Here is a 26,555-nt window from a genome sequence, read left to right on the forward strand (position 1 = left end):
TTAAGTTAAGATAAGGAAGTTTGTTAATCAGAGACAAGCTACCGGATGTATACTGGACATATACAAAGATTCAAGTAATCTATTAAGTAAATTAAGGACCTGCAGGTGTGCTTTAAGCTTTGTCTTGCATAGCCTTAGCTCTGTAAATGAGTTATAAACGATATCTCCAAGAAAGGAAGGGCATGAGGCATACCTGACATTCCTTCTCATGGCCAGTAACTCTGCTTTAGGGCATTTCTGGGGTCCCCTTGGCCAAGAGGGGTCCATTCAGTCAGCTGCGGGAGTAGTTTAAGATTTTATTTCAGTTTACAGATACACTCCTACCCCTTTGGATTTTTTGCTATTTTCACTTTACTCTCCATAGTCTAGGGCTCTTTCCCTTGCTCCAACATGGAGATGATACTCAGGTCAGAAAGAGAGATTCCTGCTTTAAAAAAAAAAAAAAAAAAAGGAACATCATGTGCTGGTGCTTTTCCAAAATCCCAGCGCCACATTAAGGTAGGAGGAAGGACATTACAGATGGATCTAGGAAAATATTTCACAAATTCATCCACTGAATGTCCACGAGTGAATGCTTATGGAATACTGTACGAGGCAGATGTCTTGCTGTTTTCCAAAATCTACTGAATCAAAAGCATGGGGGTATAAAACAAAGAATTCGATATTTTAAAAGTCATATGGCTTTATGCATACCTCAGCCTAGTATGGTGAAGGGCAGAACATCTAAAAAAGGGGGACAGGTAAAGTCCAGATGGCACATTATGTAGCTTTTCATTTCTCAATCAATACAGCTTCAATCTCAGTCAAGCAATGCAGGGGCGGGGGGGGGGGGGGGGTCCCAAGAGGCAATCAGGGAAAATATAAAGATCCTGACTTCTAGAGAAAAGTAATCCTCACCCAGGGAGACCAGGTTCCTATAGTTCTCCAACATCACGTCCCTGTATAAAGTCCTCTGAGCAGGGTCCAGGCACGTCCACTCCTCCTGAGAGAATTCTATGGCCACATCCCTGAATGTCAAAGGCCTCTGAAATGAAAACACATTTTACCGAAGGGTTATGGGGAGGGTTCCTATGTTCATACAAAAAGAGAAGAAGAGAGAGGTGAAAGGATCGATTCATTGAATTGGGTGTTCTGACAAATCCAAGTAAAGTATTTTTGAGCACATTATGTCTCCCTAATTCTGTTTTATTATACCTTTCCACTAAAGGTTCCAACTCCCTCTAAATCAGTATGGATTTCTATTTTTGTGGACAATATAAGAAATACACAAATAAAAAATCAATGCAGGGTTATCTCTATAGATGTGTTAGATACCATTTTTAACACAGGAAGTGATATTCAGTATCTAGATGAGCTAAAGGATGAATGGTGACTTCAGAGATGACAATATCTATGATGCCTTTAAAGAAAGATCAGAATCTAAAATCCAAGATGATGGTAGCAATAGCAGTGACTGAAACTTCTGAACACTTCCCATGTGCTAGGTGTTATTCCAAACACAAAAAACAAACAGAAAAGATGGCTGATAAGTGAAAAGGCAGAGGGAGAGTAAGTGTTTACTGGGTATACATACAGTTTCAATTTCCCAATATGAAAAACTTCTAGCAACTTGTTGCACAATAATTTAAATATACCTAACATTACTGAACTGTGAACAAGGGAACAAACTTTACTAAAAGACATGTCAAAGACATGATCAAAGACCAGAAAACCCAATTCTCACTGGAAGATGTGGAGATGTAAAGACCTCTGTGATGAGAAGTCTAGAGCCATTCAAAGACAAAGAAAACATACGAGACTTCAATGAATCTGGCTGTGTCGTGTCAAAGGAGAACAAACATAATTATGAAAAGAAAAAGAAAATAGAGGGGTTTACCAAGCTCAACACGAACCTCTTATGACATTAAATAAAATACCTGAAATAAGATATACATAAAAATTCAAATTAAACTGAGACATAATCAAAATGTTAAACAATAAAAGTTTAGATGTAAATGAAACATAGTATTCTGTAATTGTGCAAGGCCTTCCAAATAAAGATAAAATAAACAACAAACAAAGGCACAATAAAAAACAGGTGTCATGAGAAAAAGGTTTCTGTTTCACATTTTTTTTTTGTTTGTTTCACATTTAAAGAATGTATAATCTAAGAAAAGACACCAGGATATGCATAAAGGTTATAAACCACAGGATACAAAATAGATTCTGAAATATACGAACAGAAAATTGAGCAAAGTATGAAAATCCTTTTTATATATACATGTCCAGAAAATTAATGAAAACCATGCAGACTTACAAGAAACTGAAAAATGTTAATACAAACGTTTGTCATTTTCCCCAGGTTTTCAAAAATATAAAAAGAACAAAGTAGCAAGTTTTGTTTAATGAGGGGGACTCTCACATGTTCTGGGTAGCAGAGGGTATCTTTGCAGCTGGGGGTAGGGAAGGAATCTTAGCAGATCTAACAAACTACCAAATGCTTCATCCTAGAGGAAGCAATCGCTCTTTCAAGTGCCAACCTAAAGGAACTTTCAGACGTCTGCAGAGATGTAGGCAGACACAGAAGCAGCCACTGTGACATTCTTTATAACAGTGAAAAATTATAAAGATCCACGTGTCTTCGTTCAGAGAATACTCCAACAAAAATGTGAAATAGCAAGCTATCCATGTTTACTAACACGAAAACATGTAAATTTTCACAACTAGCAGGATAAATTATGACAATGAAACATTCCCTGAAGAGTTTTTTCTAAAATCTCATAACAACGTGGAATACATCTGTACAAAATTTGCTCTGCCTCCTGCCAAACAATTGACAAACGTGGTTCCCAAGTGACACTGGAGGGATGGTGGCAGATTGACAAAGGGATGCTTTACATCTCACGGTCTGAGCTGCATCTTTGTGTGGAGTTTTACTTTAACACAAACATACACAGGAGGTGATGTTTAAAATAAAAAATACATATTTAATAACAACTGGTGGAACGAGAATATGGTTCCACCCTCTCGGATGACAAAGGAATTCTGCTTCAATATCTGAGCAAAATGATAACCATTTTTACCTAAAACATCTGTTGCAGAAGAGGTTCTGCAAGAACACCACAGTCTCCATGGAATGCATGTGCTGGGAATGGTTTAAAACCTTTCCTGCTCTAGGCCCTTTTTGTTAGAACAAGGGGCCCATTCACCATTCTGTGACAAGCATATCTTGCTCCCACTCTGTAAACCTGTATCTTGCTCTTGCTCTGTAAACCCATCTTGTCCTTCCTTAATAAACTTCATTTCACACTTGCAAAAATGAAAAACAAGAAACAAACAAAAAAAACTTTCCTGTTCTAAGGCAAGTGGATCGCTAGAGCCCAGGAATTTGAGATTGTAGTAAACTATGCTGATGCCACTGCACTCTAGCCCAGGCAACAGAGTAAGACCCTGACTCAAAAAAAAAAAAAAAAAACCACACACAACAACAACAACATATATATATATATATACACACACACACACACACACACACACACACATACGTGTGTGTGTGTGTGTGTGTGTGTGTGTATTAAATATATTTAAAAAAATAAAAACTTTCCTGCTATTAGATATTTACTACAAAGGTAGTATCAGAAAAGATTTCCCACTCTTGATCTCTTTTTCCAGAATTAACCAGGTATTTGTGCATCTTAATACATGACTTCACATGCAGCTGCTCTCATCTTGGTCTACAGACAGCTGACAGTGCACCCAGATCCCTGCCGCCTAACAGCACTGACACAACAGGGACCACACCTTGTCTCCAATCCACATCTGGGTGTGAAGCCTCATCCAGGACCATGCCCAATGGAGCCTCTTCTCGAGGTGAGATGGAATCTAAGGGGAGATGAGAGGGACTGAGGCAAGGCATGGGTGAGTGCGAGCAAACACGGCAGGCAGGACGCTGCAGAGTCAGAGAAGATCAGCATCTCCAGTGTCTGGCACTTCAGAAAGGAGGGAGACTCAGAACAAGCCACCGAGAATCTCACTTTACCTGAGCAAGAGCCATTCCTGACTCCTTTTCTTTCCTCTTCTGGGCTTCTTCTTCATGTAACTGGAGTGTTTAGAAGTCAATCCTGAACGATAAAAGCATGCTGTTTAATGCTCAGAACCAACACAGTCCCTTGCTGTGACACAACCACACACACAGGTTGAATACTGGATAGTGGTGATGACATGTCCCTAAGCGGGGAGCAGAGTCAGAGGGTGGGGGGGGGGGGTGCCGGGCTTACTGCCTCTGAGTGGAGCTCAGCCCTGGCTTCACATTAGGGTCCTGAGGCATTTTGCAGATTAATCTCTGATGCCCTCTTACTAGAGATTCCCATTTACATCGTGAGGTTAGGCCCAGGCTTTAAAATATTTAGAGTTGATTCTATTCTGTGTCCTGTCAAGGCTCTGAGTCCTCCATTTCTGAGGGCTGAGATCAGCCTGTGATCCACTCAGGGGTGAGGGGGGCTGTGCTCTGCATCAAGTATGGTCAGGGCTGGGTCTGTGCCCTGGAGGGGAGCTCAGAGCAGCCCAGCTCCCCACTGCTGCAGTGTGTGTGTGAGCTTCACCAGGAGGGGAGCAAGGTCTGACAAAAGGTGTCAAAAACTCACTGGTTGGTCTTCCCGTAGGAGTTTATTGTTTCTGCATCTCTCCTGGGATAGTGGGCAACAGAGGACCATCTTTCCAAAGGGACCATCTTTCCCACTCACTGCAACCATCAGCTCCCATAGTGAGAGGGGTCAGGGGAAGCGGTGACTGCGAAGGGGAGGCCTGGGGAGCAGAAGGGCCCGGCCCAAGGACAGGGCGGGGGTTTCTTAAAAGAAGGGTGGGGTCTGCAGATTCCCAGGAGCAGGCAAAGGACGCGGCCTCCCCTGAACTGGGGCTGCGGCGCTGCCCTCCAGGGGCGGACAAAAGCGAGGCTTGGAGAATATAACAGACCGGAACGCACCTCGTAGGTGAGGACTGTAAACGGTGCGGGTTGGGCGAAGAGGTCAGTAAAGGGTTTTAAGCAGAAAAAGTGCACGAAAGAAGGTGTCTCCATGGCCCTAAGGCTAAAAGCCTGAGGCAGAGACCACCCTGAGGGACACTTTAAACCCAAAAGGAAGCGACCCCCGGGACTCCCATGGGGACGTCTGAATTTACTCGACGTGGAGGTACACGGATTTCAAGGCCTGTAGTGACCCCCCCAGATCCCGGGTATGGAAGAGGTGAGGGACTGCGAAGAGCACACTTAAAACAGAGAGGACCAAACTCACGCGCAGCACCCCGACCTTCACTCCAGAGATCGGCTTCCGGGTCTGCGGAAAACTGCGCGCGCAGGAGACAGGCCAGGCCTGAGCGGGGATGGGCGGGGCCAGGACGGGGCGTGAGGTAGGGGGCGTGGCGAGGGGCGGGGTCAGGGCTGGTCAGGCACCGCAGGGACAGAGGGCGGGGCGGGGAGAGAGGGCGGGGCCTGCGTTTCTCTTCCCTTCGCTCTATGGGCGTCTGTTTTCCGGGTTTGGGAGGCGAGACCTGGCAGTGAGGCTGGAGCAAGTCAGCTGTCTGGGAACTGGAACCTCTCTGGCGGGGTCGGCGTGAGGCAGTGATTGGATCCAAGAACGGTCCTGTTATTAAAATTAATTTTAACAATATAATTCAAAAGCCCTGGGATTGTCTGTGAAGGGGGTGCAAACTAGAATGCGAAATGCAAAACCCTGCCTCGGCGGAATGTGCCATTGCATGCTGACGCCCAACAGCACGGAATAGAAACACTATTTCTATTCCTTATTCACTCCGGAGGGGAAGAGCCACCCCAGTGATCAGTTCCAGAGATTTTCATAGAAACAACACCTGGGGGCTTGGAGGACTAAGGCCTTTGATAAGTTAGATCATCAACTGTTGCTTTGGGAAAAAAAAAAAAAAAAAAGGTAAATTTTGAAGAGTAGATAGAAATTACATAGTTCTTCCTTACACTTGATATTTTATTATACACTTGAAATGAGTTAATCACAAATACTTTTGAGATAAACTTTTTTGACAGTATATTGGCCTCAAGCTATCCTCCAGCCTCACCCTCTGGAATAGCTGGGACTCTATATTAGGTATTTTCTTTGTTTTTTTCCTTTCTTTCTTTCTTTCTTTTTTTTTTTTTTAAATGTTCTGTCAGGTGTCTATAACAAAGCCTGTAAAATAGTCTTCAGAAGACATCTGGATTTATTTTCACCGAGAGAAAATGAATTATGCAGTATTACTCAGGCTACTTGCAGGCAGGTTATTCTTTTTTTATATGAACCGAAAGAAAGTAAAACTAGATTATCAAATTTTAAATAACTTCATTTCTACCGTCAATAATTTTATGGCAATTATCTGTGAGTTAATGTGTACAATGAAGTATGTTTTCTGTCACATCCTTAATTGTGGAAGGTTTCATCCATCGAGAATTGGTAATTGAAATATGATCATGGCCAGGCGCGGTGGCTCACGCCTGTAATCCTAGCACTCTGGGAGGCCGAGGTGGGCGGATCGTTTGAGCTCAGGAGTTCGAGACCAGCCTGAGCAAGAGCGAGACCCCATCTCTACTAAAAATAGAAAGAAATTATAGGGACAGCTAAAAATATATAGAGAAAAAATTAGCCGGGCATGGTGGTGCATGCCTGTAGTCCCAGCTACTTGGGAGGCTGAGACAGGAGGATCGCCTGAGCTCAGGAGTTTGAGGTTGCTGTGAGCTAGGCTGACGCCACGGTACTCACTCTAGCCTGGGCAACAGAGTGAGACTCTGTCTCAAAAAAAAAAAAAAAAGAAATATGATCATGTGTAGATGGGAAAATTAGCCTATTTAAAATATTAGCAAGTTAAAACAAGCACCATTTCCTGGCATGACATACAGATAAATATAATATATATAAGCCCGTTTATAAAAGATGCAGTGTCTGGGATAGATTTTGGCATCTTTACAAGGTGAATTATTCTGTATTCTGCAATATTGCTAAATAGCTATGTTGCCAAGAAGGAACTTTTAGCCTGGACTTCCATGATCTCAAGCAAAGAAATGAGTTGATTGTGGAACTTTTCGTTACACTCAGAATAAGCTAGGTGGCCAGGCGTAGTGGCTCATTCCTGAAATCCCAGCATTTTGGGAGGCTGAGGTGGAAGGATTGCTTGAGGGTACCAACTTAAAACAAGCCTGGCCTCCATCTGATAAAAACAAATACTTTTTTTTTTTTTTTTTCCTTGAGACAGAGTCTCACTCTGTTGCCCAGGGTAGAGTGCTGTGGCGTCAGCCTAGCTCACAGCAACCTCAAACTCCTGGGTTCAAGCAATCCTCCTGCCTCAGCCTCCTAAGTAGCTGGGACTACAGGCCTGCACCACCATGCTTGGCTAATTTTTTCTCTATATATTTTTAGTTGTCCAGCTAATTTCTTTCCATATTTTCTTTAGTAGAGACAGGGTCTCGCTCTTGCTCAGGCTGGTCTTGAACTCCTGACCTCAAGCAATGCTCCCACCTCGGCCTCCCAGAGTGCTAGGATTTTAGGCATGAACCACTGTGCCCGGCCATTGCCTTATCTTTTTAATAAAAAAGTAAAAAGTTTGCACACTGAAAACTACCAAATATTAATGAAAGAAATTAAGAACATATATATATAAATCAAATTTTCATAGATTAGAAGATTATTAAATGTGCATAATATCCAATGTAATTTATAGATTCAATGCAATCTCCATAGAAATTATTATAGGTTTTTTACAAAAAGAAACAGAAAAAGCAATCCTAAAATTCAAATGGGACAAAATACGGCTCTAAATAGCCAAAATAATTTTTAGAACAAAGCACAAAAGTGAAAGTATCACATTTCTCTATTTTAAAATGTTACAAAACTATAGTAATTAAAACTGTATGGTGTTGGCACAAAGACAGACATATAAACATATGGAACACAAGGGAACAGTCCATAAATAAACCTACACATATAGAAGATATCAACTGATCTTTGACCACGGTCAAAAGAACATAAAATGGAGAAAGTGTTTTCATCAAACAATTCTGGAAAAAATGGATATCTAATGCAAAGGAATAAAATTGGATCCTTATTTTACATTTTTTTTTTTTTGTTTGTTTGAGACAGAGTCTCACTCTGTTGCCCAGGCTAGAGTGAGTGCCGTGGCGTCAGCCTAGCTCACAGCAACCTCAAACTCCTGAGCTCAAGCGATCCTCCTGTCTCAGCCTCCCAAGTAGCTGGGACTACAGGCATGCACCACCATGCCCGGCTAATTTTTTCTATATATATCTTTAGCTGTCCATATAATTTCTTTCTATTTTTAGTAGAGATGGGGTCTCGCTCTTGCTCAGGCTGGTCTCGAACTCCTGAGCTCAAACGATCCGCCCACCTCGGCCTCCCAGAGTGCTAGGATTACAGGCGTGAGCCACCGCACCCGGCCCTTATTTTACATTTAACACAATAAATTCAAAGTACATTTAAGACTTGACTGTAAGATATGAAACTATAAAATTCTTACAATAAACCATAGGAGGAAGCTTTATGACATTAGCCTTAGCTTCATTTCTTGGATGTGACACCAAAAGCACAGGCAACAAAAGCAAAAGGAGACAAATGGGACTATATCAAACTAAAAATCTTCTCCATAGCAAAAAAACAAAGAAAGAAAAAGAAAAAAAAAAAAGAATTAAGAGAGTGAAAAGTTAACCTATGGAGTTAGAGGAAATATTTCCAAACAATATGTCTGGTAAGTGGTTAATATCAAAAATATGTAAGAAACTCAAACAACTCAATAGCAATAAAACAATTAACTTGATGAAAAAAACGAACAAAAGATACGAATATATATTTTTAAAAAGAAGACATACAAATGATCAACAGGTATATGGAAAGTTCTCACCACAGATCAAGGAAATGCAGATCAAAATGACAATGAGGTATCACCTCACACCTATTAAGATGGCCATTATCAAAAAACAAAAGGTAAGTGTTGCAATGTAGGACATTTCTCCTGGTGCTCTTAGACTGACCCAGTTCTCTCCACTTTCTTGCTTGTAATTTTCAAGAATAACCGTATAATGGGCTGGAAATGCAACACCCTAAGAGAGGAAGGAACTGGCTAGAACAGCTGGGGATCTGTTCTAGTCCCTTTTTGAAACAGGGCATCCTTCAATGCCTTAGTCTCAGCGGTAGCAGTGTATAAAACTCAGAGCAGACTGCATTTCAGGATCCCTCCACCACTGTGCAAATGGAGAACAAGAAGATGAGACTCCATCTGCCCCAGGTAGCTCTTAAGACTTTTGAGGAGTGGCTCCCAGTGAATTCTAGTCTTCTGTTGTCCCTTTCTGCATATCTGTAAGTAATAAACCTCCACATAACTTGTGTGCGTGGGTGTTCTACCTCACTGTACTCAGACAAGCTGCTAACTAGTGCACAGTGAAACTGGTTCACAGAATTGGCACAATGAGCAGGGTGGGGTCTGACAGAAGCACAACTTCCTGGAAAAGTGGAAGGGGCAATACCCACATTAACTGTCCTATGGCAGTAACAGCCTGGAGGTACAGGGCCTGGACATGCTGCTGGATACTTTCTAGGCAAGGAGGGTGATAAGTGGGACTTGAGTCACATGCACATAACACCTGTGGAGGTGAATCAGCTGGCTACATGGATTCAGGCAGAGAGAAATGAATGTGGAAACTGGGAAGTGAGACGCACAATCACCTGACTGTTGGGCACCGATGTGATCAGTGAGAGCACAGAGCTCAGGAAGTGGGTACTCAGACAGACCCCGAGGCACCTTCGAGGGAAGTAAAAGGATGCACTCAGATGGTCCCTGAGGCATCTGAGAGGAAACCAACATGATCAATACAGGCCTCCACAGAGAGGGAGACTTATGATCTACAGGAAAGATATGAAGAAAGGCCAGGGAGGTCTTGTGCTGCCTGGTTACTGCGTTTAAGAAAGAGACATCCAGACCAATGTCTCGTACTGAGTGAGCCAGCTGGGAATGGGCAAAGGTCTCCATGTTCCCACCAGAGGCCAGTGGACCTATACTCCTCTCAAGATAAAAAGGGAAAAGAAAGGCCGGGCGCGGTGGCTCACGCCTGTAATCCTAGCACTCTGGGAGGCCGAGGCGGGTGGATCGCTTGAGGTCAGGAGTTCGAGACCAGCCTGAGCAAGAGCGAGACCCCGTCTCTACTAAAAATAGAAAGAAATTATATGGACAACTAAAATATATATATACAAAAAATTAGCCGGGCATGGTGGCGCATGCCTGTAGTCCCAGCTACTCGGGAGGCTGAGGCAGTAGGATCGCTTAAGCCCAGGAGTTTGAGGTTGCTGTGAGCTAGGCTGACGCCACGGCACTCACTCTACCCTGGGCAACAGAGTGAGACTCTGTCTCAAAAAAAAAAAAAAAAAAAAGGGAAAAGAAGGAAAAAAAAAAAATCAACCGAAGACATTAGGTAGATTGGGCATGAATGTGGTATCCCATGGTGCTTACCTGTTTATGGTGTTTACCTGATTGTGGGTGGGGCCCTTTGAGCCACTTTGACTGCCAGAAACCATGGTGCCCATCACCGAGTGCTTTATAGGCACTGATATTTCACAGGCTGCTTGTGGCAGAGAGCATCACTGCAACCTGAGTTGCAGCTAATGATTTGCACCATAACAGTGAGGCATACCTACTTCAGTCTGTCGCCTAAGCTACGAAGCCTCAATGGGTCGTTTAACAAAGTACTGCATACTAGGTGGAAAAAATGACAACTTTCTTAATTCAGGATTTGCTACAGATAAAAATGTTACAACCCACCCTGTCACAATGTAATAGCCGAGACTGCCTGCTGATGAATGTATTCAGGGCATGGGGAATAACAATGGATGGTCCTTCCACCAACAATGGATGGTCCCAGGCCAAGACCACCTGGGCAGGAAGCCAAAGAAATGTCCCAGACACAGTTAGGCAAAAATAGTTGACCCAAATGACACTCACCAATAAGAAAGGAAGCCCAACATCTAGTGGGCCTCTTTGGGCACAGAAAACAGCATGCACCCTGTCTGTGTGTTCTTTTAACTCTTAATCGAGGTGATCAGCAAAGCTTCCAACTTTGAAAGGGGCCGTATGCAGCAGTGGGAGCTGAAAACTGTTCCACAAGCTGTGGGCCAGATACTGTCTTAAAAATCATTAGATCTTGCTAGCCTGATGGAATTACAGGTGTCAGTAACCTCAGTGCATACTGATTAGGGGCCGTGACAACAGAAAAATGCCACTGGGTGGCACCGACCTCTCAGATCTTTGACATGTAAGTTACCTGAGACAGCTCCATATGTATACCTTCTGAATGGCGACTCCTTGCTTACTACTGAGCACTGGTGGGGACTGTGCATCTTACGGTTGGAGCACCATGTGATGCTGTTACATGAAGGGCCTATTCTCACTTTGACACTCACAAACCCCACCAATAAAACTGAACAGGCTCTGGCCAGGCATCATGGCTCATGCTTGTAATCCCAGCACTTTGGGAGGCCAAGAATTCAAGCCCAGCCTGGGCAACATAGCAAGACCCCATTTCTATAAAAAATAAAAAAAAAATTAGCTACACCCCATACCTGTAGCCCTAAGATACTCAGCCGGCTGAGGCAGGATAGGTTGAGCCCAGGTGTTGAAATGGCAGTAAGATATGATCATGCCACTACACTCCAGCCTGAGAGACAGACAGACCCTGTCCCTTAAAAAAACAAAAATCAAACAGGCTCAAAAGAGCCCAACTATCAAATGGTACCGGTTCATTCAAAATTGGGCCCAGCTTAGATGCCAAGGACCATACACTCTCTGAACAAATGGCTAGCATACCCTTAAGGGATTCTATGGCTCCTCCTGTGGCCTCTGGGGACTAAGATTCAGAGACATGCCTATGAACTGTATGGCACAGTTTAATGATGGCTCTACAAAACAGGGTTCACTGAACTGTGCCTTCCTTCCATCCAATGGATGGCCATCCTTTGACTAAGACTAGGCACTGACATTACACCCAATTGACTGAACTACATGCAGCAGTAATGGCCATGCCGACCACCCCAGCATCATATCTTGCTATCTTTTTACAACTTGTGGGTCAATGACAATAGCCAAGCCATGTGGTCAGAATGGCAGTTGAGTTACTAGACTCAAAGAATTCCATGTGGGGACAAGGAACATGGCAACAGCTTGCTGCCCAGACATGACAAATATATGCCATTCATATGGATGCTGGGACAACCACGGTCACCCTTGAGAGGAACTTATGTTTCTTGAAACATGAGACTTCCTTCTGACCATGGAATAGGATTCCCTGTCAAAGCAATACTACAGTGCGCACACTCTAATAGGATACAATAGACTTTCCTTTCACATTATAATCTGAGTACCAATGGAGTGACTGAATAATGGAACAGCCAACCAACAAAGCAACTGAAAAGAGAACACTCAGATGGCCTGCTAGCAGGGTAATACTCTGGTCTTGCCAGGGCAGTATGGACAGTAAACTCCGCACCCCAGAGCAAGGGAAAGATGGGACTGCAGCGCACATTGAGACACGATGAACGTAGTGTGTATGGAGTTGGACCAGGCAGCCACCTGATTAGGCTGTGCCTATGAAATCTCAATCTCAATGTTTCCAACCATTCTTTTGCCATTTTTTCCACTTTAGAGGGCTCGGGATGGTTTGAGGTTCAGGCCACTACAGTAGTACCACATGCTACTCTTATACTATACCATAGCGACCCTCTTTTCTGCCAGTGTAACTACACCAGCATTCTTAACATTGGAGTGTACAACAGAACCCAAGATCTGGCTTACAGAGTGAACATTTGGTGCCCAGTACATGGGAAGGAGCTGGAAGTACCTGCTTTAACTCAGCTTACTCTGTGGCAAAATGTCACCACCACAACTAACAAAACCATAGTGGGCTGCTTCTTTCAAACAACACATTCCTTTAATTACATGGCTGACCCATTATGATGACAAAAACAAGGACTGAATTAGTTCTAGCCTTAAGTGTAGGGGCTTCATGAACAATACTATTCGGGGAACATGAGTTCATGCAACTATGCCATCAATAAGACTCAGATGGTGAATGCCAATGCTCTTGTTGAGAAGCAATGCATACAGCAAAGACAGTTATTAGACAAATAAGCTGGATTAGAATACAAGGAAGGAAAAAAATTATAAGTAAAAATCATATACAAAAACAAAAAGTCATTTTAATACAGTTGAACATGAACCATAGTACATATTTCTTCAATAAACTGAAAATGACATTTCTATTGCCTTTGAGAATATACCTTTCTAGAAAAGTTGCTTAATCATACTTATACCTTTCCACACATCAATTTTCATTGAAGTAACATAAAAATATCTTAGGCAACTTAACTAAATATTATTTCACAGACATTTGCAATAATCACATGGTCTAGTGGTACCTATGTGTGCAGCAGGAAAATGAATGTAGTTAATCCCATAAAGAAAACTGGGGACCTTTGAAACCAAAAAGGCAGGAGTTTCCAAGAATAAACATTCTGTATTTCAGGGAAGAATCAGTCTACATTTCTCATGTTTGACTACTAATGCCCTTTACACTTCTACACACCCTCTTCCTATTACATCCATCTGGACAAGCTGATAATAATGGTTTAGTGCTCCCTCCTATGGCACCAGCTATAAGTTCAAAGCACATGTGGGTACCACCACCCCAACCGCACCCTGTAACAACCATAACAACTTAAGCCAGTCACCTATTCCTGTTCTCTCCAGCCATTTTTGGACTAGCTTGGGAAGCCTACTATGCTCCCCAGAAAGCCACCGTATGTAAAACATTCTCATAACACTTCTGTGTACTGCATCTTCATTCTCAATATTCAAACCAAACTTTTAGGCAGACTTCAATCAAGTTCTAGTGGACTAGTCACAAGTTTGACTTACCAAAAATGTTATGAGAGTGAACACATGAGCTTTTCTTGTTTACCCACCCAAATGAAACAATATTCCCATTGAGTATGTTCATTTTTAAGAGAAAAGTCATGAACATTAATCTTTTCAAATTATATCCATGAGCACCCTAAGGACAAAAAAAAAGGATGGTGTTATTTACATTTTTATTCCCTACAATTTAGTTCATATATTTTTACTAAATACCTATTTTGACTTCATGTAAAAAGTGATATATGCCATGAGTCTTATTTGCTACAGAAGAAAGAGGCACATAGAATACAGTGCATATTCACCAACAGCAATGCAGCTTTTAGAGTATAACATTCTCAAGTTGCAGGGCTAGGAGGTTTTCATTATATACACATAAGTAATATAGGGCAGAGTGCAGAGAAAACTCAAACACAAAGTATAATTATGTTTCCAAAATTGTATATTGTTTGAGTATACCAAGAAAAAAAATTGTTCTAGATCCTTCAGTCTTAAGAGCCTAATGATGCATTGTTATTGCTCGTTACAAAGAATGCTACTAAAGTGGGATAAAATTATGTTCGTAAAAATAATGTGATTCACAGTTATATAAAAAAGATTAAATTCCATTAATTAAAATGAGACCTATAGCACATTCAGAATCAACTAATAGCAAAATGTAATGTCAGGAGAAAAATGTGAATCCTATTCAAGAGGTGTACTATACTGGTACTTTTGATTAAACTCTCTGCTCTGACAAGTGTTCTTTTCAATTTTAAAAATAACACTAATATTTCCTCAGGTGGCCATCATTTCCCCTGCATTATTTGTACCACACAATCAGTCCCTAATAATCTATTAACCTCCTCCCATAAAGTCTTCATGTCCTAAGGTCTTGGCCTGCTCTATTTATGGGTCAGTTTGTAAAGCAGCTTTTTCCTTTTATCCCACAGTGCCCTCCAGTCAGGAGAAAGGCACCCTGAAAACAATGAGCATGATGAATGACAATTATAGTCTCACCTTATTTTCAGCCTCTCCAAATGCTAATTCAGACATTTAATTATAAAGGGCAGAGTCTTTCTTCAAAGAACTTAGATAGAAATGATCGTCATCTAATGAAGTCAGTCCATTCATCTTATTAATGTCTTGTCCAGAGACCACCATCAAAGGTATGTAAGAATGTACAACATAAACACATTTCAAGTTCAGGATGAAAGTCATAAACAGTAATGTGCCCTTTTTAATAAACCTCAAATAACTGAATATAACCCAAAGAAAACTGGCCATTTCCAAAATTCCTGGTACCTTTGATATATATATCTCAGATTGTAACATATTTTGACTTATAACTGTTCTGCAGTATGTAATCTGAAAGATTAATCATGACGCTGAATTACTCCTCACATAAATCCTGTGATGGTCTACAGTTTTCATATGTGGGTAATAACCTCAGAATGCATCTTACAATTGTATGGTTTCATCAGAGATGTATACTTTATTGTCTACTGAATTGTGAAACCAGTATAAATGGTTCACAACATGCATTAGTTCTACAATACATCCTTAATATGGATGCTGTAATGTCAATTAATGCTTGACAAACTCTCATGTTGAAGACTTTGCTATACTCAAACTCTCATGTTGAAGAGTTTGCTATACTCATTGCATTTGTAAGGAGTATTTTAAAAATGAATTCTCTGATGTTGTGCAAGGAGTGAATTGTGACTGAAGAATTTACCACGCTCATTACAAAGGTGTCTCTCCAACATGGATTATCTGATGTCTAGTGAGGTTTGAATGCACACTAAAGGCTTTGCCACACTCATTACATTTGTAAGGTTTCTCTCCAGTATGAATTCTGTGATGTAACGTGAGATGTGAAGTTTGAGTAAAGCCCTTGCCACATTTATTACATTTGTAAGGTTTCTCTCCAGTATGAATTCTCCAATGTTTTCCAAGGTGTGAAGCTTGACTGAAGACCTTGCCACATATGTTACATTTGTAAGGTTTCTCTCCAGTATGAATTCTCCGATGATTTGCAAGAGTTGCAGTTCTACTGAATACTTTGCCACATTCGTTACACTTATATGGTTTCTCTCCGGTGTGAATTCTCCAATGATTTGCAAGGGTTGTGGGATGACTGAACACTTTGCCACATTCATTACACTTGTACGGTTTCTCTCCAGTATGAATTCTCTGATGACTTGCAAGATTTGCAGGCTGACTAAAGACCTTGCCACATTCATTACACTTGTAAGGATTCTCTGCGTTATGAATTCTCCGATGATTAGCAAGATTTGCTGCTTGACTGAAGATTTTGTCACATTCATTACATTTGTAAGGTTTCTCTCCACTATGGATTAGCTGATGGTTCGTAAGTGTGGACCGTGTACTAAAGGCTTTCCCACACTCGTTACATTTGTAAGGTTTCTCTCCAGTATGAGTTCTCCAGTGTTGTGAAAGGTGTGAATCACGACTGAAAACTTTGTCACATTGCTTACATTTGTAAGGTTTCTCTCCAGTGTGAATTCTCCAGTGACTTTTAAGGTGTGAATAACGACTGAACACTTTGTCACATTCCTTACATTTATATGGTTTTTCTCCAGTATGCACTCTATGATGACGTGCAAAGTTTGATTTATGATTAAAGACCTTACCGCATACATCACATTTATATTGTTCCTCTCCAGAATGAATGGTCTGATGTGTACTGAAGTGTGAGCCATAACTGAAGGATTTGCCACACTCGTTGTAATTGTAAGGCTTTTCTCTACGGTCTGCTTTCTGGTTTTGTGTGAATAATGAAGAATAGAAGACATCATGCCCATATTGATTAAAAATATGGGTTTTTAGCCTACAAGAAATCCTTTCGGATGTTGAACCCGAGGAACCACTGTTGACAGACATCTCAATTTGATTACAAATTTTCTCTTCATCTTGAAATACATGCAGTTCAGGTGTATGTGACTGAAAGCTTGATCCAAGCTGATTTTTAATAACCTTGTTTCCAGCATCCCTTCTATCACATTGTTTTCTACTACCAGTAAAATTTTCTTTCTTTGTCAAAAGCACAGCATTGTAATTTTCTTCATCATCTCGCCACTGAAATTCAAAGTCATGGATATTTTTCTGAATTTCTCTGAAGCAAAAATCTCCAATGGGATGGCTTTCATGTCTTTCCAACATCACTGTGTGGAATACTTCTCTACTACTTTTCCCTGTTGGGGGTAATTCCTTGCCCACACATTTAGGAGTGATATCTATAAGATATAAAGATCCACAGGTTTCCTATTAACTAGAGATGATAAATAAATATTTAATATTGAAATGTATAATATTACACAAAAAGCAGTACTAATACTAAACTTCCTAACCATGATCTTACCATTCAGGAACACAAATGGAATACAATTATTTAATAAACAAAGTATCATTACATGTAATTCAAGTTAATTCTACGGAAGCCTAGTTTCCAACATAAAGACCAAACATTCATATTGCATGAACGTACGCAAGCCTGAAATAAATAGTATTTTTCCACCACAACCATAAAATACAAAAAAAAAAAAAAAATTGCAGAAAACACATCACTGTCTCATAAATGAAGAGGAAAAAATACATTATACATGCTTACAGTATATTTACCGTGCATGAATAAATGTTAAAGGACCATACATTATACTGTATTGGTAAAATATCCACAACAAACTTATGTAAGGATAACCTAAATAAATGGAAATTCTGAATTATAAAACATAATAGCACTGAGAAAATAAGCAAAGATAAATAAAACAATGTTAACAATACAATATTTTTCTAAATACCTAAAATAAAATTTAACTATACCAACACAAAACAGGCATTTTGTGCCATTAAAGGCACAGTTGTGCTGAATAACAATCTCAGAAAATCCAACTCCTGTGTTCCACACACCCATGAACTATGGTAAAAACAGAAGAAAGAAATGGCTGATGAACTCAACAGGCAGAGAGGGCTTGAGACAGCACCAAGCAGTTTCTGGGGCCCCAGACACAACGGAGGAGCAGCCAATGTGTCCCATTTCCTGACTGGGTCTTACAGGTGCATGAAATGGGATGGAACATGGATAGCTCCAGGCGTCAGGGCTATGGAGGCCTCTGCTCTGATCTACATGGAAAGTGAATCAAGCATCAAATGGAATCAAGTACAGAAGAGACCCAAGGGAGGAGCCCTTTGTGAAACAGCTCCCCCGGACCTCTCAGAGTAAAGGAACCAGAGAGTTCGTAGAAGCCACATGACAAGAATGTTGTCCGTAATAAGGAATTTCTATTTGTCTCCGAGCTGCAGCATCACTGGAGGGTGAATGGATAAATTTTTGCATGTCTGAAGAACAGAGTAAGTGGGAAATGTTTAAAATTTCCTTTGAGAGTTCACAGGATATACACTTTTGTTTTCTCACATTATTCCTCCCACTTGGTGAGGGATTCCAAAACACTATTTAATGGCGCGGCATCCACTATGTCCATCAGAGCGCTTACCTGTGATTGCACCTTCGATATGTTCCCACTGCTTTGGTTTCCTTGCTATTTTCACTTGGCTCTCCACAGACCAGGGCTTTTCCTCTGTTGCCAAAATGGAGATAAGATTCAGGCCAGGAAAAGAATATCCTGCTCATAAAATGAAAGGAACATAATGTACTCTGGCTTTCCCAGAATCCCAACCCTATATTTATGTGAAAATAGAAGACATTACAAGGAAATCTAGGAAAATATTTCACAATTCATCCATTACTTGCCTCCTCCTGAAAGCTGAGGGCACACTGCAAAATGCAGATACTTTGATCTGTTCCAAGAACTACTGAATCAAAAACACAGGGGTAGAAAATAGGGAATTGGGTGTGTTAAAAGATTGCTCTAAGTTTTATGTGTTTCACCTCTGAAATCACCTCACCATTGCAGTATCATGAATGGAGCAGAACATCTGAAGAAGGGGGATGCTTAAAGTCCAGATGCTGCGTTACAGAGCTTTCCATTCCTGAGTCAACAAGGCTTCAATCTCAGCCAAGCAATGCAGGGGCTTCCAGGAGGCATAGGAGATTAAATGCAAAGACACATAAAAGCAGATCCCGACTTCTGGAGACAAGTTATCCTCACCCAGGGAGACCAGGTTCCTGTAGTTCTCCAACATCACGTCCCTGTACAAAGCCCTCTGAGCAGGGTCCAGGCATTCCCACTCCTCCTGAGAGAATTTTATGGCCACATCCCTGAATGTCAAGTGTTCCTAAAATGGAAAACACATTTCACCAAGGTATTATGGAGAGAGATATCATCTTCACACAAAATGAGGAGAGGAGCGAAATTAAGTATTAACTAGATTGGAGTCAGTGTTCTGACAAATCCAGGTTAAGGTACTTTTGAGCAAGTTTTCTCTCTCTAAATGCATTTTATTGTACTTTTCCATAAGAGATTATGATATCCTCTAAGTCAGTGTGAATTTCTCAGTTTTGTGGACAATACAAGAAATAAACAAATAAAACGTAAACACAGGGTGATCTCCATAGAAATGTTAGCTAGTATGGCTAACACACCAAGAGATAATTAGTATCTAGATGAGCTAGAATACAAGTGGTGTCTTCAGAGATGACAAAATCCACAGTGGCTTTAAAGAAAGTGAAGTGAGAATCTAACAATTCTAATGCTAACAGCAACAGCAATGACTAAAATTTTTTAACATTTCCCATGTGCAAAACACTACTCTGAATGCTTTACATGTATGACTACCTCATTAAAATAGATCCTAGCCCATGATAGAAAGATTTATAATAAAAGACAACTCCCATCACAGACGCTCTAAAAAACTGGCCACAAATCAAAGAGCTAAAAATAGCAGAGCAAGCACCTGAACCCAGGTGTCTGGGATTCAGATTAGAACATAAGGGCCGGCCGCGGTGGCTCACACCTGTAATCCTAGCACTCTGGGAGGCCAAGGCAGGTGGATCACTTGAGCTCAGGAGTTTGAGACCAGCCTGAGCAAGAGCGAGACCCCGTCTCTACTAAAAATAGAAAGAAATTAGCTGGACAACTAAAAATATATAGAAAAACAATTAGCCCGGTATGGTGGTGTATGCTTGTAGTTCCAGCTACTTGGGAGGCTGAGGCAGAAGGATTGCTTCAGCCCATGAGTTTGAGGTTGTTCTGAGCTAGGCTGATGCCACGGCACTCTAGCCTAGGCAACAGAGTGAGACTCTGTCAAAAAAAAAAAAAAAGAACATAAGGAAACAATGAGTTAAAAATCACAGATACAGAATCAAAGTAAATTGGCAGAGGTTTATCTAACGGAGAAAATGTGAAACAAGTCCAAGGGTAAGAACATGGAACATCATAAAAGATCAATGTATAGACACACTGGTATGCACATAATATGTTACTATTCTTAATACAATTAACTGGTTAATATGATCGTTTAGAACACATTTAAGACCATGGACAAAAAAAAGATAAATTAAAAAAAAAAAAAGAAAGCCAGGTGCATTGGTTCACACCTGTAATCCTTGCACTTTGGGAGGCCATGGCAAGAGGATCACTTGAGGCCAGGAGTTTGACCAGCCTGAGCAAGATGGTGAGACCCCATCTCTACAAATAGAAAAATTAGCCAGGCACGGTGGCACTCAAGATCTGAAGTCCCAGCTACTTAGGAGGCTAAGGCAGAAGGATGGATTGAGCCCAGGAATTTGAGGTTGTAGTGTGATATGATCATACCACTGCAGTCTAGCCTGGGCAAGAGAGCAAGACCCTGTCTCGAAAAAGCAAAACAAAACAAAAGACCACAGAAAATATTTAACATAATTTCAATTATTACAAAATATAAAACTTATTGCAAATCATGTCTCTTTGATATAAACCATGGGCTTGGCCCATCAACGCACTCATGCACGCACATCACATATCCACACACCTAAATAAACTTCAGTTAGCAGATTATAAGCAAAAGTCTAGAAAGGACACATAGCTTAAGAGGTCTCAAGAATCTTGAGCCACGATGATTGGAGAGTGTCCTTCCTGAAGGAAGTCAGACACCAAACACAGGGAGAGCCGGCTGGTTTTTGAACTGCTGAAGTACTAACAGAAGATAACAAGACATACAAAGAGAAAAGAAAACACACCTGATACAAAGGGACAAATTAAATCACCACAAACTGACATTAAAGAGACAGAAATTTATAAATAATCAGACCTAAAATTCAAAGTAAGAGTCATAATGATGCTCAATGAATTATAAGATAGCATAGACAACGTTAGGAAATCGTGAAACCAATGCACAAACAAAATGACAATATCAACAGAGACAAAAACTATGAAGAAGAACTACACAGACATTCTTGAGCTAAAAATACAATAACTGAATTGAAAAACTCAATAGAGGGGTTCAAAATCAGACCTAACCAAGCAAAGAGTTAGTGAAGAGGAAAAGTACTAGAAGAAAACAAGAATCAAGAAAAATGAAGAGAGCCTAAGGGACTAACAAGATACCATCAAGGGCAACATCCTACACATTGTTAAAGTCCCAAAAGAAGGTGACACAGAGCCTGTTTGAAGAAATAATTGGCCCAAATCTTCCCAAATTTCAGAAGATACATGAACATATAAATTCAAGAGCTTAAAGATATCCAACTAGGATAACTCTGAGACACCTACAACAAACAACATCATAATAAAACTGTCAAAATTCAGAGAAAAAGAAAGAATCCTAACAACAAGAGAAAAGCTACGTGTCACCCAAGAGGAAGCTTCTGTGATATTACCAAGAGATTTCCCAGTAGAAACCTTGCAGCCACAAGGGAGTGAAATGATATATTCAAAGTGCTGAAAGAAAACAACTGGAAACTAAAAATACCATACTGGGAAAACTGCTGTTCAAAGAGATGGAGAAACTAGGTCTTCCTCAGATAAATGAAAGGTGAGGGAGTTGGTCACCACTAGACCTGCATCTATGGTCTGAATGATTTAATGGTCTAAAAGGGAAAATTATAATGTTGTTAGTAGGCACAGAATTTCAGTTTTGCGAGATGAAAAAGCTCTAGAAATATGCTGCACAATAATGTAAATATGCCTAAGACTATTTTACTGTAAAACAAATAAAAGAACTTTACTGAAATACGTGATCAAAGACTCACATACCCAATTCTTATTGCAAGATGTTGTGATGTCAAGACTTATATAACTGTAGATAATAAGAGCCATTATAAACATAAAAGAAACAGCTGAATTTCAATAAAACCTGACTGCATTCTGCCAAAGGAAAACCAATGTAATTTTGAAAAGAAAAAGAATATGGAGTTTACCGAACTGCATATGAACCGCTTATGATATATATTACCTAAAACTTTAAATTGAATCAAATGAAATACCTAAAAGATTACATAAAAATCCAAATTAATTATAGATGTAAACAAAATTTTAAACAATAAAAATATATCTCACTGAAACAGTATTTTGTAATCATGCACTAAGCAAGACCTGTCCAAGCAAGATGGAACAAACAAATGAAAAAAGGGGACAGGAGAAAGACTTCTATTTTACATTTAAAAAAAAGTACAAATCAAAAAAGACACCAGTGTATAAAGAATTAAACTACAGAATATAAAATAGCTCTTAAAATGCATACATAATGAGTAAAGTATTAAAATCCATTTTACATATACATGTCCACAAACTAATGAAATCTACTCAGATTCCCAAGGAACTAGAAAATGTAAATAAAAAGGGTTACTATTTTTTCCCAAATATAAAAAGAACACAGTACTAAATTTTACTTAAATGAGTGGAAAATCTCACATGGTCTTGGTGTGACAGGGTATCTTTGCAGCTGGGCTTAAAGAGGAAATCTTGCCAGATCTAAGAAAATAGGAAATGAATCCTGCTAGTAGAAGCAACACTTTTTCAATTGCCTAACTTGGATGACCCTCTGAGATATCTGCTGTGAAGTCAGTATGCTCAGAGGCAGGCAGTGTGGCATTCTTTGCAACAGTGGGAAAAGGAAAGACCCACCTGTCTTTATTCAGAAAACACACCAAGGAGGATATAAAAAAGCAAGCTATTATGTTTTGTAACATGAAAACATGCAACTTTTCAAAACTGGCAGGATAAAATATTAATATCACAACGAAACAGACAATGAAGAGTTTTTTCTAAAATCTCATAACAATGTACAAATACATTTGTATAAGGCTTGTGGCGATCCTTGCAACAGAACTGACAACAGTGATTCCCCACTAACACGTGAGGGAGGGTGCAAGGTTGGACATGAAAGTGGACGCTTTACATCTTAGCACCTGAGTGCGTCACTGTTTGCAGTTTTACTATAAAACAAATACATACACCATGTGCACTTAAAAATGAAGGAAACCTAACACTTAACAATAGGTAGAATGAGAATACAGCTCCATCCTCTGTAATGACAAAGACATTCTGCTCTGATTTCTGAGGAAAATTATAACCATTTTTACTTAAAAAACCTGCAGCACAAGAGTCTCTGCAGAAACACCAGTGCCATGGTGGGAAGTGCTGAGAATGGTTTAAAAAATATCCTGCAGTTAGATATTTATATTAATTTCAGATTTTAAAATAAATGATGAAAGCATCTTCTATCGCTGACATCTCTATTTCAACTTTCCATTCCATTCCAAGTCATTGAGAGCCTGGAGTCAAGAATAACAAAATAAGGCTTGCAATATAATTGGTTTCCTTTTCCAGAATTTAGCAGGTAATTATGCACATTAATACGTGACTTCCACAGGCAGCTTCTCTAATCCTGGTCTACAGAGAGCTGACAGTGCATCCAGATGTGATCCTTTTAACAGTCCCTGCTGCCCAACAGCACTGACACCATGGGGACCACATCCTGTCTCCAATCCACGTCTGGGTGTGAAGCCCCTCCCAGGACGATGCCCAGTGGAGCCTCCTCACCAGGTCATGGTGAATCTAAGTGGAGATGAGAAGGACTGAGGCAAGGCATGGTTGAGTGCACTCAAAGACATGAGGCAGGATGCGTCAGAGTCAGAGAATTTTAGCAACTCCAATGCCCGGCACTTCAAAAAGGAGGGAGACACAGAACAATCCACCCACAGTATCACTTTACCTGATCAAGAGCCATTCCTGACTCTTTTTCTTTCCTCTTCCTCCTCTTCTGGGCTTCGTCTTCACGTATGATGAGTCTTTAGACATCAATCCTGAATGTCAAAAATAGAAGGTTTAAAGCTTAGAAACCACACACCCCCTTCCTGCGCTACACCACACACAAAGACAGATCTCACCCTGCAGAAAGACGGTCCCCTACTACCCACTGCACCAGGAGGATGCAAAGTTAAAAACTCCTACAGGAAGACCAACAAGTGAGTTTTTGAGCCCTTTGTGCAGAACTCACTCCCCTCCTGGTGAAGCCCACACTCACGCTGCAGCAGTGGGGAGCTGGGCTGGGCTGAGCTCCCTCCCAGGGCACAGGTATGGCCCTGACCAAACCTGATGCAGGGCACAGCGCCCCTCACCCCTGCATGGATCACAAGCGATCTCAGCCCATAGAAATAAAAGAAATTGAGCCTTGACACTCAACGCTGGATACAGACTGGAATCACTTGGGGCACTGTAAATATTATTGAAGCAGGGTCCCAACGTGACTATGTGAATGGGAATCTCTGCAAAGGGGGCACAAGACATGCATCTGCAATGCCTTAGCACCCTAATGTGGAGCCAGAGGTGAGCTCTGCTCAGAGGGACAGGCCCAGGACATTTCCCTCTGCTCTTGTCCCCTTGGGGACGTGTTGCCAACAGTATCTAGACAGTGAACAGCAAAGGAACAAAAAGAAACATGCAGATCAGGCAATATGGACCAGTGGAGGGGGTGGAGGATGTGGCTGGAATCTTAAACTGGGGGAAGTTGGAGAAGCCTCCACTGAGAAGGGGATATCAGAACAATGAACCCTGCAGGGGAGGGAACAGAGAGTTCCAGGCAGACAGACAGCCCATGTGGAAGCCCCAAGGAAGGAGCCACCGTGGCCCCGGGAAAAGGAAAGAGGCTTGTGTGGCTGGAGCAGAGTGCGGACGACACAAGCAGGAGGTGAGGCCAGGAAGGTCCTGGGGAAGCAGAGCAGGGAGGGCCCAGGTCTGCAAATAGTTCTCTCCCACATCTCAAGAGAATTTTGGAAACTATGTATACCCTCATCCATATCAAGTGAATATGTGATTTTTTATTTATAGGACAAACTACAACACTTACAAATAATGTAATGATCTTAAATATTTAAATACATGCTGATAAGTTCAGCTAAGCCCCAGGAAGTACAGGGTCACTCTCACCTGAGATGTGGGGACTAGAGGAGAACACGTTTGGGGGAGTTCAGAAAGTCCCTTTTGGACATACAAAGGGGGAGACGCCTGTTAGACCGCCCAGCAGAGAGCTGAGGACACAACTGGACACAGGATTCCACAGTTCAGGGGAGAGGTCTGCAAGGGAAATGTTGACATGTCACTGGGGTTTATACCAGAGATGACATGAGAAGGAAAGGCAGTGGGTGTGGACTGAGATGAGAAGAGGTTCAAGGACTAAGTGGTGGGTCACTCCCACAGTCAGAGAACACGGAGTTCAGGACACACCAGAAGAGGAAAGTGTAAAGTGATCAGGGAGGCGACAAGAAAATTAAATCAAATAGACTTTTGAAGGTTAGTGGGACATCCTTTTTTTTTTTTTTTTTTTTGAGGCAGAGTCTTGCTCTGTTGCCCGGGCTAGAGTGCCGTGGCATCAGCCTAGCTCACAGCAACCTCAAACCCTGGGCTCAAGTGATCCTTCTTGCCTCAGCCTCCCGGGTAGCTGGGACTACAGGCATGCGCCACCATTCCCCGGGAATTTTATATATATATATATTTTTAGTTGTTCAGCTAATTTCTTTCTATTTTTAGTCGAGATGTTGCTCCTAGGAGTTGGAGGCTGCAGTGAGCTATGATTATATCATTTTCCAGCCTGGGCAACAGAACCAGACCCTATGTCTTTAAAAAAAAAAAAATGTCATCATGGAAAGAATAGAAGGAAAAATAAATAAATAAACTAGACACAATTTATTTCAAAGAGAAACAATTTTGAAATTCTAAAAAAAAAACAACTAATGAATTCTAGGGTCAAAGAAAAACATATGAAAATATGTAATTTTGAAAACAATGATGTAAGCTGATTACAGGGTACTACCAACCCAATTTCAGAAGTAATTATATATAGAAAAATATAAATTGAATAAACTAAATATCATGTCAAGCTTCAAAAAACAATTAGTGAAATCAAAAAGAACTAGAAAAGAAAGGAAATCCATTACAAAAAGGACACAAAAGCATTTTCAATGATCCTTTTGAAAGGCACCACGTGGGCTCATGCCTGTAATCCCAGCACTTTGAGAGGCTAAAGTGGGAGAATTGCATGAAGCCAGGAGTTCAAGGCCAGCCTGGGCAACAGAGCAAGACCCCTACTTCTACCAAAAAAAAAAAAAAAAATGTTTTTTTAAGGCACCCTGTGGTAAGAGTCTCCATCACTTCTTCCCCACTTCACTCCCCATACCCTACCCCATTCCAGGAAAAGGGAAGAGATTACCCACGACTGAATGAGTAAAGTCACTT

The 26,555-nt window shown here is 40.9% G+C and overlaps 2 protein-coding genes and 1 pseudogene across 2 annotated transcripts in view; all 3 read right to left on the bottom strand.

The window, feature by feature from the left end:
• Positions 1-296: 296 nt before the first annotated feature.
• LOC138374237 (zinc finger protein 610-like) lies at positions 297-5,053 on the bottom strand (annotated as a pseudogene).
• A 10,613-nt stretch (positions 5,054-15,666) lies between these two features.
• On the bottom strand, positions 15,667-16,827 carry LOC138374238 (zinc finger protein 415-like). Its single transcript, XM_069456948.1, has one exon. It carries the CDS (start codon positions 16,825-16,827, stop codon positions 15,667-15,669), a length of 1,161 nt encoding a protein of 386 aa, XP_069313049.1.
• Positions 16,828-17,089: 262 nt separating this feature from the next.
• Positions 17,090-26,555, bottom strand: part of LOC138374966 (zinc finger protein 616-like) — an 84,279-nt gene continuing 74,813 nt past the window's right edge. The window contains exon 4 of the mRNA XM_069458197.1: positions 17,090-17,125. Within this exon, the coding sequence (XP_069314298.1) occupies positions 17,090-17,125 (36 nt within the window). The remainder of the gene's footprint in view (positions 17,126-26,555) is intronic.

Source organism: Eulemur rufifrons, chromosome 24 (genome assembly GCF_041146395.1).
Source record: "Eulemur rufifrons isolate Redbay chromosome 24, OSU_ERuf_1, whole genome shotgun sequence".
Classification (NCBI taxonomy): Eukaryota; Metazoa; Chordata; class Mammalia; order Primates; family Lemuridae; genus Eulemur; species Eulemur rufifrons.

Coding starts and splice junctions, on each gene's coding strand:
- LOC138374238 (XM_069456948.1), bottom strand. CDS start 16,827: ATGTCTGTCAACAGTGGTTCCTCGGGTTCAACATCCGAAAGGATTTCT.